General features: G+C 43.7%; 1 protein-coding gene and 2 pseudogenes across 1 annotated transcript; all 3 read right to left on the minus strand.

Annotated features, from left to right (window-relative positions):
* Positions 1-947, minus strand: LOC116685325 (odorant receptor 131-2-like; annotated as a pseudogene).
* A 4,742-nt stretch (positions 948-5,689) lies between these two features.
* LOC116685326 (odorant receptor 131-2) lies at positions 5,690-6,637 on the minus strand. Its single transcript, XM_032510441.1, has one exon. It carries the CDS (start codon positions 6,635-6,637, stop codon positions 5,690-5,692), a length of 948 nt encoding a protein of 315 aa, XP_032366332.1.
* A 4,957-nt stretch (positions 6,638-11,594) lies between these two features.
* On the minus strand, positions 11,595-12,540 carry LOC116685327 (odorant receptor 131-2-like; annotated as a pseudogene).
* Between the last annotated feature and the right edge of the window lie 5,416 nt (positions 12,541-17,956).

Consider the following 17,956-nt stretch of genomic DNA (forward strand, 5'->3'; position numbering starts at 1 on the left):
TCAGCGTTGACTAAGAGGATTGAGTTTCAGTCGACAGCATAGGTAACATATGAGGATGGGTCTGATGGTCTGGTCTCTGATGCCATAGATAAGAGCACTTAGACACCTGGGGAAGATGACAATACACACATAGAGAACAATCTGAATGCGCACCAACACTATCCTCTGTACAACCTTTGACAGAGCTGTGAGTAAGGGGTTGTAGATGGAGGAGGAGAGGCTGAGGCCCAGCTGGCCCAGGTGCAGCAGCAGGGTGTTACGAGCCCTTCGGGCTGAAGCTTTGTTTGTGGAGGCAAACCTGGCTGCTATCATCACACCGATGTAGGAGGAGGTCACCGCCACCCCCGCTGACACAAACAGAAAATAGGTGAATGCTTTGTGGTAATCGTCAGATATCCGGTCCAGTAGCATGTTTTCTCTAGCACAGAAATCTCTCATCTCCAGGCTCTCCAGGTTTTGAAATGGAAACATTAACAGGAGAATGACTTTAGTGAGGACATTTAGAGAACTGAAGACCCAAACCCCGACGATGGCCACCTCTGTGTTCCTGATGGTGACGAGGGTGGAGTGCCTCAGTGGGTAGCACACAGCTACGTATCTCTCCACAGACATCACCACCAGGGTGAGGGGAGAGATCTCATTAGTGAGATTAGACAGCATGGTGAGAACTCCACATAAAGGATACATCAGCCTTAGTCCGACAGCAGCCAGTATGTACAGTAACTGGCTCAGTGCCAGCTGCACGGTGTCTGCAAAAAGGAGGTTAAACAGCAGAATGTAACGGGAAGTCTCACAAAACACAGTTTTACTCCTCAAGGTGAACAACATGGTCCCGTTAATGAAGAGAAACACACAGCACGGCACGGTGGTCACGGTGGAGAATAACACTCGTTCCAGTAACCCCCGTCCAACGTGATGTTGGTCTGAGACAGATTTGCATTTGACATCTTTAAAAAGCATTGAAGAGACATAAAATGTTAAACCTAAAATCAAAGGTAAATGGACCCTGACAACAGTGCACACATGTTATCTGTTCAGCAGAGAATGAGTTTACATGCAAAACCCCAAATCATCCACATCCTTTCAGCAGTGTAGAGGCCCGGCTTGCTTGGTGAGCAGAGCTGGTCTGCAGAGTCTACCTTCCCTCACATGGTGTTTATAAGCTCTGTTCTTCCCTCACTCGGGTTGAAAAGATCACGTCAACACTGGTAACAAATAATAAACCGGTGATGTAATTCCTGTACCACATCTCAATTCCCTGATCTACTTCATCACATCCATTAAGCAAAGGCAAATACTCAACTTGGAGAAGTTATGAGGAACTTAGCCATGAAATATTATAGGATATCCCTAGCTATTGTCATAATTAACAGACATGTTTTCCTCTTAAAAGACTAAAAAATTCCTAAGAATGTCAGTTTGCATTGCACAAGAGAACAAGAATGTGTCCAGGTTGTGAGTCCAGCTATCACACCTGCCTAGTTTAGTTTGGATGAATCGTTATTAGTTAGTTTTCCCCCTCGGCTCGGCTCGTTTGGGCCGCTGTGAAACAGCAGTCGCAGTTGGATGTGCCCCAAACGCGGACCAAACCACTGCAAACCCACTCTGAAGTGGTTTGTCTGTAGTGAGACAGGATCTGACCTCGAACTGCATCAGCTGTGTGTACCCTGCAGGTCTGAGCTAAATGGCTCCTGTAGTCATGTGTGCTTTGCTGTCTGCGATGTGGAACAGCATGCAGACTGAATCAGCTCCCCTCCCAGAAACAGACTGGGGTCCAGCTCGCTGTCGTTGCGTTTCTGAGGCCAAACCAGCCGCTGTGAAGTCAGACAGACACCAGCAGAGAGGAGATGCATGGGAACAATGCTCGCTCAACAATGTATTACAAATGATTTAAATGAAATGAGACGGTTTGAACGTGGAGATGTAAGAAATATGCACCGGTCCAGAACATAGGACCCTGTTGCTGTATCAACTTTCTTGCTTCCACCCCAGACAGATCTCACCAAAACATCAAGTGAACATTTTTGCTTGTTTTGTAATGATGCATTTTTGGTTCCCTTGGATTTTTCTATGTGTGGAACAAAACCACAGGAACATTGCTTCAGGTTGACAAACTCCTCAACTGATTTGGACTAGAGCAAACAAACTACAGTGTGAAATGCCCCAGGAGGAGCCTAAGGAGAGAGGTTTTTTCTACTTGGGGCTTATGTAGTTGTAGATTTGGCCTTCATTCCCACTGTCATGTCACAGGTATTTCAATCAAGTTTCAATCAAGTTTATTTGTATAGCCCTTTACAATAGCCGAAAGGTACCCAAAGTGCTTTACAACAAAGCCATAAAAATATACATAACATATACAAAACATACAGATATATTTAAAAGTGCTGTAGGGGTGCAGCGCTGCAGGACATTAAGAGCCTTCCAGAAATGCGTAGAAATGAGCAGACAGAAGGAGGACACCTAAGAGACAGTATCGCCCTAGTCAGAATTAAATGCTAATTTAAAAAAGTGGGTCTTAAGCTTCGTTTTAAAAAGGCTGAGGTCAGTAGTGGTGCGGATGTCAGGGGGTAGTTTGTTCCACAGTCTGGGAGCAGCGATGGCAAAAGAACGATCGCCCCACTGTTTAAGTCTTGACCCCGGGACCTCTAACAGAAGCTGTTTCAGTCTTGACCTAGTGACCTCTAACAGAAGAAGCTGTTTAGGTCTGGACCCAGGGACCTCTAACAGAAGCTGTTTAGATCTGGACCCAGAGACCTCTAACAGAAGCTGTTTAAGTCTGGACCTAGGGACCTCTAACAGAAGCTGTTTAAGTCTGGACCCAGGGACCTCTAACAGAAGCTGTTTCAGTCTTGACCCAGGGACCTCTAACAGAAGCTGTTTCAGTCTTGACCCAGGGACCTCTAACAGAAGCTGTTTAAGTCTGGACCCAGGGACCTCTAACAGAAGCTGTTTCAGTCTTGACCCAGGGACCTCTAACAGAAGCTGTTTAAGTCTGGACCTAGTGACCTCTAACAGAAGCTGTTTAAGTCTGGACCTAGTGACCTCTAACAGAAGCTGTTTCAGTCTTGACCCAGGGACCTCTAACAGAAGCTGACCCGAGGAGCGCAAGGCTCTGCCACAATTGCGAAAAGTTACAATCTCAGACAAGTAAGAGGGGGCCAAGCCATGAATGGCGTTAAAAACAAACAGCAGGAGTTTAAAATCAATTCTTAAACGGACTGGGAGCCAGTGGAGTGACGCCAGCACCGGGGTAATGTGTTCACGTCTGGACGTGCTTATTAAAAATCGGGCAGCAGCGTTCTGCACAAGTTGGAGTCGAGAAGTTGACGACTGACTGAGGCCAACGTAAAGGGCGTTGCAGTAGTCCAGTCTTGAACTGATGAATGCATGGGTTGCCTTCTCGAGATCCTGCCGACTGAGAAAGGACTCGACTTTGGCCTAAAGACGGAGCTGAAAAAAGCTTGAGCTGACAACAGAGCTAATCTTCTAGTGAAAGGGTTTGTTATTTCAACATGCCACAACTTACACTGAACGCCGTGGGTTACCAACAACCAGAAAGGATGCGGCCTTTCCCTGAACCCCTACATGCTGGACCCGTTCCCCATCGTCGCTTCACTAATCTTCTGCAGTGCCGTTGGCCCTCAGCATGTGTTTGGGGCCAGGAGCAGTTTCTTCTTTTTACTGTCACACGTGCACTAAACCCAACGCTTGTTTCAGTTAATTTAGGTTGACAAACAGTCTCAGATGTTAAAACCAAATCGATGTGGGGATTAGGATTATCAGTCACTATCCATCACAGCCTCAACGTCACTTTTCAGGTATCTGACGCTCTTGGACGTCGGGTTTGCCACTGATCATACCTTCTTACTGTGCGTAACCCTTCGATAGCTCAGTTGGTAGAGAGGACGATGATACCAGTTATCCTTAGGTTGCTGGTTCAATTCCGGCTCGAAGGATGGAAGTTAATTTGCTGCTCAATATCTTTCCATTCAATGTTGAAAGATGTCAATGGACGCATATATGAAAATAGTACATTCACACTTTCAGTAGTACACCGCTTTTGTGTATTTTCATCTACATGATTGTGTGTGGTGTGTGTAGGCTGCGTATGTGAGACCTTGTTGCTATAGAGATGGAAACATAATGTTATGGAGATGGAGAGTGATGATGCGTTAATGGTCCATCATCACCAACAACAATATGATGCTCTCAGACGTCAGGTTTGGTACTTTTTGTTCCCTGCACCAGGTTTGAACCCTTCGATAGCTCAGTTTAAGATCATAAATCACGTGAGTTCAGACAGATATGGATGTAAACTGCACCTTGACCAGCTGGGGGGGGGGGGGAACAAATGTGTGGCGTTTTTTGTTTAAAAAACTGCACAAATGCAAAAGTAAATCACATGTTTTATTCTACTCAACAACAAATATACAGTATACACAGTAGGCCATGAATTTCAAAATGAATTGCTTTAAATCTCACATTAATGTCTTTAAAGTGTATTACTTTTAAATTATATTACATATCGCGAATAGAAAAGAAATAATCTTTTTTCCAAATTAAAGGACTCCTTCGCGTCGAAAGGAGCCAGTTGAGGTGGTTCGGGCATCTGGTAAGGATGCCTCCTGGGCGCCTCCCTAGGGAGGTGGTCCAGGCACGTCCAGCTGGGAGGAGGCCCCGGGGAAGACCTAGGACTAGGTGGAGGGACGTCCAGCTGGGAGGAGGCCCCGGGGAAGACCTAGGACTAGGTGGAGGGACGTCCAGCTGGGAGGAGGCCCGGGGAAGACCAGGACTAGGTGGAGAGATTATATCTCCAACCTGGCCTGGGAACGCCTCGGGATCCCCCAGTCGGAGCTGGTTGATGTGGCTCGGGAAAGGGAAGTTTGGGGTCCCCTACTGGAGCTGCTGCCCCCGCGACCCGACACCGGATAAGCGGTCGAAGATGGATGGATGGAACACTTACACTACATATGTACATTAAAATCCAAGACTGTGTATTCACGTAAGGCTTCTATCAGGCGGACAAGCCGACAGTTTTGTTGTCTTTATTTAGATTCCTTTCATGGGGGCAACAGAAACTACACACCATAGCTTAAATAAGAATGTAAGCAAGTTATATGTGGTTCTCTGTGTGCTTTTCACAGATAAATATCACAAAGTGCTTTACATAAAAATGCAAGATGATACATCAAAAACAGTACACAATGTAAAAGTAATACACAAAAAATAAATTGCTGGCAGGTGAACCAACAGCCCGTTTAAAAAGGTCGGGATTGAATTGATTTTTCAAAGGGTCCAGAGAAGCAGCGGGGCGTTGAGGTTGGGGGCAGATCCTTCCACAGGCTTTGGGCCTCATACTCACAAACCTGATGGCTACGGGTCTTCAGACGGGTGCTAGGAACAGTCAATAAATTTAACATATTATACCAGAGAGCGTGTGCTGATAAATGTGGTTGCCGTGCGTCGGCCACCTATGCAGGGACCTGACCATGCCGTGACCGGTTTGACAAAAACTGTATAGTTTGTTGTCCATCTCTAACATTGGACTACCCTACCTTTACCAAAAACAGCTTCAATGTGAATATGGACATGCATGTTTTAAGACACACATGACCAATGTGCACTTCATGGACCCCAGGGTGAGACCTCCAGGGTGAGACCTCCAGGGTGAGACCTCCAGGGTGAGACCTCAGCGTTGACTAAGAGGATTGAGTTTCAGTCGACAGCATAGGTAACATATGAGGATGGGTCTGATGGTCTGGTCTCTGATGCCATAGATAAGAGCACTTAGACACCTGGGGAAGATGACAATACACACATAGAGAACAATCTGAATGCGCACCAACACTATCCTCTGTACAACCTTTGACAGAGCTGTGAGTAAGGGGTTGTAGATGGAGGAGGAGAGGCTGAGGCCCAGCTGGCCCAGGTGCAGCAGCAGGGTGTTACGAGCCCTTCGGGCTGAAGCTTTGTTTGTGGAGGCAAACCTGGCTGCTATCATCACACCGATGTAGGAGGAGGTCACCGCCACCCCCGCTGACACAAACAGAAAATAGGTGAATGCTTTGTGGTAATCGTCAGATATCCGGTCCAGTAGCATGTTTTCTCTAGCACAGAAATCTCTCATCTCCAGGCTCTCCAGGTTTTGAAATGGAAACATTAACAGGAGAATGACTTTAGTGAGGACATTTAGAGAACTGAAGACCCAAACCCCGACGATGGCCACCTCTGTGTTCCTGATGGTGACGAGGGTGGAGTGCCTCAGTGGGTAGCACACAGCTACGTATCTCTCCACAGACATCACCACCAGGGTGAGGGGAGAGATCTCATTAGTGAGATTAGACAGCATGGTGAGAACTCCACATAAAGGATACGTCAGCCTCAGTCCGACAGCAGCCAGGATGTAAAGTAACTGGCTCAGTGCCAGCTGCACGGTGTCTGCAAAAAGGAGGTTAAACAGCAGAATGTAACGGGAAGTCTCACAAAACACAGTTTTACTCCTCAAGGTGAACAACATGGTCCCGTTAATGAAGAGAAACACACAGCACGGCACGGTGGTCACGGTGGAGAATAACACTCGTTCCAGTAACCCCCGTCCAACGGTGATGTTGGTCTGAGACAGATTTGCATTTGACATCTTTAAAAAGCATTGAAGAGACATAAAATGTTAAACCTAAAATCAAAGGTAAATGGACCCTGACAACAGTGCACACATGTTATCTGTTCAGCAGAGAATGAGTTTACATGCAAAACCCCAAATCATCCACATCCTTTCAGCAGTGTAGAGGCCCGGCTTGCTTGGTGAGCAGAGCTGGTCTGCAGAGTCTACCTTCCCTCACATGGTGTTTATAAGCTCTGTTCTTCCCTCACTCGGGTTGAAAAGATCACGTCAACACTGGTAACAAATGATAAACCGGTGATGTAATTCCTGTACCACATCTCAATTCCCTGATCTACTTCATCACATCCATTAAGCAAAGGCAAATACTCAACTTGGAGAAGTTATGAGGAACTTAGCCATGAAATATTATAGGATATCCCTAGCTATTGTCATAATTAACAGACATGTTTTCCTCTTAAAAGACTAAAAAATTCCTAAGAATGTCAGTTTGCATTGCACAAGAGAACAAGAATGTGTCCAGGTTGTGAGTCCAGCTATCACACCTGCCTAGTTTAGTTTGGATGAATCGTTATTAGTTAGTTTTCCCCCTCGGCTCGGCTCGTTTGGGCCGCTGTGAAACAGCAGTCGCAGTTGGATGTGCACCAAACGCGGACCAAACCAATGCAAACCCACTCTGAAGTGGTTTGTCTGTAGTGAGACAGGATCTGACCTCGAACTGCATCAGCTGTGTGTACCCTGCAGGTCTGAGCTAAATGGCTCCTGTAGTCATGTGTGCTTTGCTGTCTGCGATGTGGAACAGCATGCAGACTGAATCAGCTCCCCTCCCAGAAACAGACTGGGGTCCAGCTCGCTGTCGTTGCGTTTCTGAGGCCAAACCAGCCGCTGTGAAGTCAGACAGACACCAGCAGAGAGGAGATGCATGGGAACAATGCTCGCTCAACAATGTATTACAAATGATTTAAATGAAATGAGACGGTTTGAACGTGGAGATGTAAGAAATATGCACCGGTCCAGAACATAGGACCCTGTTGCTGTATCAACTTTCTTGCTTCCACCCCAGACAGATCTCACCAAAACATCAAGTGAACATTTTTGCTTGTTTTGTAATGATGCATTTTTGGTTCCCTTGGATTTTTCTATGTGTGGAACAAAACCACAGGAACATTGCTTCAGGTTGACAAACTCCTCAACTGATTTGGACTAGAGCAAACAAACTACAGTGTGAAATGCCCCAGGAGGAGCCTAAGGAGAGAGGTTTTTTCTACTTGGGGCTTATGTAGTTGTAGATTTGGCCTTCATTCCCACTGTCATGTCACAGGTATTTCAATCAAGTTTCAATCAAGTTTATTTGTATAGCCCTTTACAATAGCCGAAAGGTACCCAAAGTGCTTTACAACAAAGCCATAAAAATATACATAACATATACAAAACATACAGATATATTTAAAAGTGCTGTAGGGGTGCAGCGCTGCAGGACATTAAGAGCCTTCCAGAAATGCGTAGAAATGAGCAGACAGAAGGAGGACACCTAAGAGACAGTATCGCCCTAGTCAGAATTAAATGCTAATTTAAAAAAGTGGGTCTTAAGCTTCGTTTTAAAAAGGCTGAGGTCAGTAGTGGTGCGGATGTCAGGGGGTAGTTTGTTCCACAGTCTGGGAGCAGCGATGGCAAAAGAACGATCGCCCCACTGTTTAAGTCTTGACCCCGGGACCTCTAACAGAAGCTGTTTCAGTCTTGACCTAGTGACCTCTAACAGAAGCTGTTTAGGTCTGGACCCAGGGACCTCTAACAGAAGCTGTTTAGATCTGGACCCAGAGACCTCTAACAGAAGCTGTTTAAGTCTGGACCTAGGGACCTCTAACAGAAGCTGTTTAAGTCTGGACCCAGGGACCTCTGACAGAAGCTGTTTCAGTCTTGACCCAGGGACCTCTAACAGAAGCTGTTTCAGTCTTGACCCAGGGACCTCTAACAGAAGCTGTTTAAGTCTGGACCCAGGGACCTCTAACAGAAGCTGTTTCAGTCTTGACCCAGGGACCTCTAACAGAAGCTGTTTAAGTCTGGACCTAGTGACCTCTAACAGAAGCTGTTTAAGTCTGGACCTAGTGACCTCTAACAGAAGCTGTTTCAGTCTTGACCCAGGGACCTCTAACAGAAGCTGTTTCAGTCTTGACCTAGGGACCTCTAACAGAAGCTGTTTCAGTCTTGACCCAGGGACCTCTAACAGAAGCTGTTTAAGTCTGGACCTAGTGACCTCTAACAGAAGCTGTTTAAGTCTGGACCTAGTGACCTCTAACAGAAGCTGTTTAAGTCTGGACCTAGTGACCTCTAACAGAAGCTGTTTCAGTCTTGACCCAGGGACCTCTAACAGAAGCTGACCCGAGGAGCGCAAGGCTCTGCCACAATTGCGAAAAGTTACAATCTCAGACAAGTAAGAGGGGGCCAAGCCATGAATGGCGTTAAAAACAAACAGCAGGAGTTTAAAATCAATTCTTAAACGGACTGGGAGCCAGTGGAGTGACGCCAGCACCGGGGTAATGTGTTCACGTCTGGACGTGCTTATTAAAAATCGGGCAGCAGCGTTCTGCACAAGTTGGAGTCGAGAAGTTGACGACTGACTGAGGCCAACGTAAAGGGCGTTGCAGTAGTCCAGTCTTGAACTGATGAATGCATGGGTTGCCTTCTCGAGATCCTGCCGACTGAGAAAGGACTCGACTTTGGCCTAAAGACGGAGCTGAAAAAAGCTTGAGCTGACAACAGAGCTAATCTTCTAGTGAAAGGGTTTGTTATTTCAACATGCCACAACTTACACTGAACGCCGTGGGTTACCAACAACCAGAAAGGATGCGGCCTTTCCCTGAACCCCTACATGCTGGACCCGTTCCCCATCGTCGCTTCACTAATCTTCTGCAGTGCCGTTGGCCCTCAGCATGTGTTTGGGGCCAGGAGCAGTTTCTTCTTTTTACTGTCACACGTGCACTAAACCCAACGCTTGTTTCAGTTAATTTAGGTTGACAAACAGTCTCAGATGTTAAAACCAAATCGATGTGGGGATTAGGATTATCAGTCACTATCCATCACAGCCTCAACGTCACTTTTCAGGTATCTGACGCTCTTGGACGTCGGGTTTGCCACTGATCATACCTTCTTACTGTGCGTAACCCTTCGATAGCTCAGTTGGTAGAGAGGACGATGATACCAGTTATCCTTAGGTTGCTGGTTCAATTCCGGCTCGAAGGATGGAAGTTAATTTGCTGCTCAATATCTTTCCATTCAATGTTGAAAGATGTCAATGGACGCATATATGAAAATAGTACATTCACACTTTCAGTAGTACACCGCTTTTGTGTATTTTCATCTACATGATTGTGTGTGGTGTGTGTAGGCTGCGTATGTGAGACCTTGTTGCTATAGAGATGGAAACATAATGTTATGGAGATGGAGAGTGATGATGCGTTAATGGTCCATCATCACCAACAACAATATGATGCTCTCAGACGTCAGGTTTGGTACTTTTTGTTCCCTGCACCAGGTTTGAACCCTTCGATAGCTCAGTTTAAGATCATAAATCACGTGAGTTCAGACAGATATGGATGTAAACTGCACCTTGACCAGCTGGGGGGGGGGGGGGAACAAATGTGTGGCGTTTTTTGTTTAAAAAACTGCACAAATGCAAAAGTAAATCACATGTTTTATTCTACTCAACAACAAATATACAGTATACACAGTAGGCCATGAATTTCAAAATGAATTGCTTTAAATCTCACATTAATGTCTTTAAAGTGTATTACTTTTAAATTATATTACATATCGCGAATAGAAAAGAAATAATCTTTTTCCAAATTAAAGGACTCCTTCGCGTCGAAAGGAGCCAGTTGAGGTGGTTCGGGCATCTGGTAAGGATGCCTCCTGGGCGCCTCCCTAGGGAGGTGGTCCAGGCACGTCCAGCTGGGAGGAGGCCCCGGGGAAGACCTAGGACTAGGTGGAGGGACGTCCAGCTGGGAGGAGGCCCCGGGGAAGACCTAGGACTAGGTGGAGGGACGTCCAGCTGGGAGGAGGCCCGGGGAAGACCCAGGACTAGGTGGAGAGATTATATCTCCAACCTGGCCTGGGAACGCCTCGGGATCCCCCAGTCGGAGCTGGTTGATGTGGCTCGGGAAAGGGAAGTTTGGGGTCCCCTACTGGAGCTGCTGCCCCCGCGACCCGACACCGGATAAGCGGTCGAAGATGGATGGATGGAACACTTACACTACATATGTACATTAAAATCCAAGACTGTGTATTCACGTAAGGCTTCTATCAGGCGGACAAGCCGACAGTTTTGTTGTCTTTATTTAGATTCCTTTCATGGGGGCAACAGAAACTACACACCATAGCTTAAATAAGAATGTAAGCAAGTTATATGTGGTTCTCTGTGTGCTTTTCACAGATAAATATCACAAAGTGCTTTACATAAAAATGCAAGATGATACATCAAAAACAGTACACAATGTAAAAGTAATACACAAAAAATAAATTGCTGGCAGGTGAACCAACAGCCCGTTTAAAAAGGTCGGGATTGAATTGATTTTTCAAAGGGTCCAGAGAAGCAGCGGGGCGTTGAGGTTGGGGGCAGATCCTTCCACAGGCTTTGGGCCTCATACTCACAAACCTGATGGCTACGGGTCTTCAGACGGGTGCTAGGAACAGTCAATAAATTTAACATATTATACCAGAGAGCGTGTGCTGATAAATGTGGTTGCCGTGCGTCGGCCACCTATGCAGGGACCTGACCATGCCGTGACCGGTTTGACAAAAACTGTATAGTTTGTTGTCCATCTCTAACATTGGACTACCCTACCTTTACCAAAAACAGCTTCAATGTGAATATGGACATGCATGTTTTAAGACACACATGACCAATGTGCACTTCATGGACCCCCAGGGTGAGACCTCCAGGGTGAGACCTCCAGGGTGAGACCTCCAGGGTGAGACCTCAGCGTTGACTAAGAGGATTGAGTTTCAGTCGACAGCATAGGTAACATATGAGGATGGGTCTGATGGTCTGGTCTCTGATGCCATAGATAAGAGCACTTAGACACCTGGGGAAGATGACAATACACACATAGAGAACAATCTGAATGCGCACCAACACTATCCTCTGTACAACCTTTGACAGAGCTGTGAGTAAGGGGTTGTAGATGGAGGAGGAGAGGCTGAGGCCCAGCTGGCCCAGGTGCAGCAGCAGGGTGTTACGAGCCCTTCGGGCTGAAGCTTTGTTTGTGGAGGCAAACCTGGCTGCTATCATCACACCGATGTAGGAGGAGGTCACCGCCACCCCCGCTGACACAAACAGAAAATAGGTGAATGCTTTGTGGTAATCGTCAGATATCCGGTCCAGTAGCATGTTTTCTCTAGCACAGAAATCTCTCATCTCCAGGCTCTCCAGGTTTTGAAATGGAAACATTAACAGGAGAATGACTTTAGTGAGGACATTTAGAGAACTGAAGACCCAAACCCCGACGATGGCCACCTCTGTGTTCCTGATGGTGACGAGGGTGGAGTGCCTCAGTGGGTAGCACACAGCTACGTATCTCTCCACAGACATCACCACCAGGGTGAGGGGAGAGATCTCATTAGTGAGATTAGACAGCATGGTGAGAACTCCACATAAAGGATACGTCAGCCTCAGTCCGACAGCAGCCAGGATGTAAGTAACTGGCTCAGTGCCAGCTGCACGGTGTCTGCAAAAAGGAGGTTAAACAGCAGAATGTAACGGGAAGTCTCACAAAACACAGTTTTACTCCTCAAGGTGAACAACATGGTCCCGTTAATGAAGAGAAACACACAGCACGGCACGGTGGTCACGGTGGAGAATAACACTCGTTCCAGTAACCCCGTCCAACGGTGATGTTGGTCTGAGACAGATTTGCATTTGACATCTTTAAAAAGCATTGAAGAGACATAAAATGTTAAACCTAAAATCAAAGGTAAATGGACCCTGACAACAGTGCACACATGTTATCTGTTCAGCAGAGAATGAGTTTACATGCAAAACCCCAAATCATCCACATCCTTTCAGCAGTGTAGAGGCCCGGCTTGCTTGGTGAGCAGAGCTGGTCTGCAGAGTCTACCTTCCCTCACATGGTGTTTATAAGCTCTGTTCTTCCCTCACTCGGGTTGAAAAGATGGTTGAAAAGATCACGTCAACACTGGTAACAAATGATAAACCGGTGATGTAATTCCTGTACCACATCTCAATTCCCTGATCTACTTCATCACATCCATTAAGCAAAGGCAAATACTCAACTTGGAGAAGTTATGAGGAACTTAGCCATGAAAATATTATAGGATATCCCTAGCTATTGTCATAATTAACAGACATGTTTTCCTCTTAAAAGACTAAAAAATTCCTAAGAATGTCAGTTTGCATTGCACAAGAGAACAAGAATGTGTCCAGGTTGTGAGTCCAGCTATCACACCTGCCTAGTTTAGTTTGGATGAATCGTTAATAGTTAGTTTTCCCCCTCGGCTCGGCTCGTTTGGGCCGCTGTGAAACAGCAGTCGCAGTTGGATGTGCCCCAAACGCGGACCAAACCACTGCAAACCCACTCTGAAGTGGATCTGACCTCGAACTGCATCAGCTGTGTGTACCCTGCAGGTCTGAGCTAAATGGCTCCTGTAGTCATGTGTGCTTTGCTGTCTGCGATGTGGAACAGCATGCAGACTGAATCAGCTCCCCTCCCAGAAACAGACTGGGGTCCAGCTCGCTGTCGTTGCGTTTCTGAGACCAAACCAGCCGCTGTGAAGTCAGACAGACACCAGCAGAGAGGAGATGCATGGGAACAATGCTCGCTCAACAATGTATTACAAATGATTTAAATGAAATGAGACGGTTTGAACGTGGAGATGTAAGAAATCTGCACCGGTCCAGAACATAGGACCCTGTTGCTGTATCAACTTTCTTGCTTCCACCCCAGACAGATCTCACCAAAACATCAAGTGAACATTTTTGCTTGTTTTGTAATGATGCATTTTTGGTTCCCTTGGATTTTTCTATGTGTGGAACAAAACCACAGGAACATTGCTTCAGGTTGACAAACTCCTCAACTGATTTGGACTAGAGCAAACAAACTACAGTGTGAAAGGCCCCAAGAGGAGCCTAAGGAGAGAGGTTTTTCTACTTGGGGCTTATGTAGTTGTAGATTTGGCCTTCATTCCCACTGTCATGTCACAGGTAGTTAACAAGTGAAAGGGTTTGTTATTTCTTTGGGATGTAAGTTCCACTAAGCTATACTATCTACCAACATGCCACAACTTACACTGAACGCCGTGGGTTACCAACAACCAGAAAGGATGCGGCCTTTCCCTGAACCCCTACATGCTGGACCCGTTCCCCGTCGTCGCTTCACTAATCTTCTGCAGTGCCGTTGGCCCTCACCATGTGTTTGGGGCCAGGAGCAGTTTCTTCTTTTTACTGTCACACGTGCACTAAACCCAACGCTTGTTTCAGTTAATTTAGGTTGACAAACAGTCTCAGATGTTAAAACCAAATCGATGTGGGGATTAGGATTATCAGTCACTGTCCATCACAGCCTCAACGTCACTTTTCAGGTATCTGACGCTCTTGGACGTCGGGTTTGCCACTGATCATACCTTCTTACTGTGCGTAACCCTTCGATAGCTCAGTTGGTAGAGAGGACGATGATACCAGTTATCCTTAGGTTGCTGGTTCAATTCCGGCTCGAAGGATGAAAGTGTATTTGCTGCTCAATATCTTTCCATTCAATGTTGAAAGATGTCAATGTATGCATATATGAAAATAGTACATTCACACTTTCAGTAGTGCACCACTTTTGTGTAGGTTTATTTACACGATCGTGTGTGGTGTGTGTAGGCTGCATATGTGTCACCTTGTTGCTATAGAGATGGAAACATAATTTTATAGAGATAATAGAGATGGAAACATAATGTTATAGAGATAATAGAGATGGAAACACAATGCTATAGAGATAGCATTGCTACAGAGGCAGCAGTGAGCCCTGTTTCCATCCAGGGGGTCAGTGTGGACATTGTGGAGGACTACAAATACCTGGGAGTGCACTTGGACAATAAACTGGACTGGGCCAAGAACACTCAAGCCCTCTACAGGAAGGGCCAAAGCCGTCTCTACTTTCTGAGGAGGCTGAGGTCCTTCAACATCTGCAGGACAATGCTGAAGATGTTTTATGAGTCTGTGGAGGCCAGTGCTATCCTCTTTGCTGTTGCATGCTGGGGCAGCAGGCTGAGGGTAGTGGACCCCAACAGACTCAACAAACTGATTCGCAAGGCCAGTGACGTCGTGGGGGGTGGATCTGGACTCTCTGTCGGGGGTGTCAGATAGGAGGATGCTGTCCAAACTACATGCCATCTTGGACAATGTCTCGCACCCACTCCACGGCTTGTTGCTCAATCCCAGGACTTTCAGTGACAGACTCATTCTCCCAAAATGCACTACAGAGCGCCACAGGAAGTCATTCCTGCCTGTGGCCATCAAACTTTTTAACTCCTCCCTCTAAGTGTCTGACACACACACACACAACACACACACACACACAACACACACACACACACCACACACACCACACACACACAACACACACTTAGAGAGGTTGAAACTGGACAATATTATCTGTATTATCTGTTTTGTGCAATAACACTGGCCTGACATGTGTGCAATCTCAAATACCACAATTATTATTAGTATTATTATTATTTAACTTCACCATTCCAATCCTTAATTATTGTGAATTATGGTAATAATGTATAATAACATTCCTTTATGTAAATACCGTACGTATCCAATTCCTTATATTTCTTTATTTCTTGTATTTCTACTCTATTTATAATATTGTGCAACTACAACACAGAGTTTCCCTTCGGGGATCAATAAAGTATTTCTGATTCTGATTCTGATGGAAACACAATGTTATAGAGATGGAAACACAATATTATAGAGATGGAAACACAATGTTATAGAGATAATAGAGATGGAAACACAATGTTATAGAGATAATAGAGATGGAAACACAATGTTATAGAGATAATAGAGATGGCAAACACAATGTTATAGAGATGGAAACATAATGTTATAGAGATGGAAACATAATGTTATAGTAATAGAGATGGAAACATAATGTTATAGAGATGGAAACATAATGTTATAGAGATGGAAACACAATGTTATAGAGATGGAAACATAATGTTATAGAGATGGAAACATAATGTTATAGAGATGGAAACACAATGTTATAGAGATGGAAACACAATGTTATAGAGATGGAAACACAGTGTTATAGAGATAATAGAGATGGAAACACAATGTTATAGAGATAATAGAGATGGAAACACAATGTTATAGATATGGAAACACAATGTTATAGAGATAATAGAGATGGAAAACACAATGTTATAGAGATGGAAACAATGTTATAGAGATGGAAACACAATGTTATAGAGATGGAAACATAATGTTATAGAGATGGAAACACAATGTTATAGAGATGGAAACACAATGTTATAGAGATGGAAACATAATGTTATAGAGATGGAAACATAATGTTATAGAGATGGAAACATAGTTATAGAGATGGAACACAATGTTATAGAGATAATAGAGATGGAAACATAATGTTATAGAGATAATAGACATGGAAACAAAATGTTATAGTGATGGAAACATAATGTTATAGAGATGGAAAAAACAATGTTATAGAGATAATAGAGATGGAAACATAATGTTATAGAGATGGAAAAACAATGTTATAGAGATATAGACATGGAAACACAATGTTATAGTGATGGAAAATAATGTTATAGAGATGGAAAAACAATGTTATAGAGATGGAAACACAATGTTATAGAGATGGAAACATAATGTTATAGAGAAATAGAGATGGAAACATAATGTTATAGAGATGGAAACACAATGTTATAGAGATGGAAACACATGTATAGAGATGGAAACTAATGTTATAGAGATAATAGACATGGAAACATAATGTTATAGTGATGGAAACATAATGTTATAGAGATAATAGAGATGGAAACATAATGTTATAGAGATGGAAACATAATGTTATAGAGATATAGACATGGAAACATAATGTTATAGTGATGGAAACATAATGTTATAGAGATAATAGAGATGGAAACAATGTTATAGAGATGGAAACATAATGTTATAGAGATGGAAACATAATGTTATAGAGATGGAAACATAATGTTATAGAGATGGAAACATAATGTTATAGAGATGGAAACACAATGATATAGAGATGGAAACATAATGTTATAGAGATGGAAACATAATGTTATAGAGATGGAAACATAATGTTATAGAGATGGAAACATAATGTTATAGAGATGGAAACACAATGTTATAGAGATGGAAACACAATGATATAGAGATGGAAACATGTTATAGAGATGGAAACCAATGTTATAGAGATAATAGAGATGGAAACATAATGTTATAGAGATAATAGACATGGAAACAAATGTTATAGAGATGGAAACATAATGTTATAGAGATGGAAAAACAATGTTATAGAGATAATAGAGATGGAAACATAATGTTATAGTGATGGAAACATAATGTTATAGAGATAATAGAGATGGAAACACAATGTTATAGAGATGGAAACACATGTTATAGAGATGGAAACATAATGTTATAGAGATGGAAACATAATGTTATAGAGATAATAGACATGGAAACATAATGTTATAGTGATGGAAACAATGTTATAGAGATGGAAAAACAATGTTATAGAGATGGAAACATAATGTTATAGAGATGGAAACATAATGTTATAGAGATGGAAACATAATGTTATAGAGATGGAAACATAATGTTATAGAGATGGAAACATAATGTTATAGAGATAATAGAGATGGAAACATAATGTTATAGAAATGGAACACAATGTTATAGAGATGGAAAACAATGTTATAGAGATGGAAACATAATGTTATAGAGATGGAAACATAATGTTATAGAGATGGAAACATAATGTTATAGAGATGGAAACATAATGTTATAGAGATGGAAACATAATGTTATAGAGATGGAAACATAATGTTATAGAGATGGAAACATAATGTTATAGAGATGGAAACACAATGTTATAGAGATAATAGAGATGGAAACATAATGTTATAGAGATGGAGACACAATGTTATAGAGATGGAAACATAATGTTATAGAGATGGAAACACAATGTTATAGAGATGGAAACATAATGTTATAGAGATGGAATCACAATGTTATAGAGATGGAAACACAATGTTATAGAGATGGAAACACAATGTTATAGA

The sequence above is a fragment of the Etheostoma spectabile genome, unplaced genomic scaffold (assembly GCF_008692095.1).
Source record: "Etheostoma spectabile isolate EspeVRDwgs_2016 unplaced genomic scaffold, UIUC_Espe_1.0 scaffold00569776, whole genome shotgun sequence".
In the NCBI taxonomy this organism is placed as follows: Eukaryota; Metazoa; Chordata; class Actinopteri; order Perciformes; family Percidae; genus Etheostoma; species Etheostoma spectabile.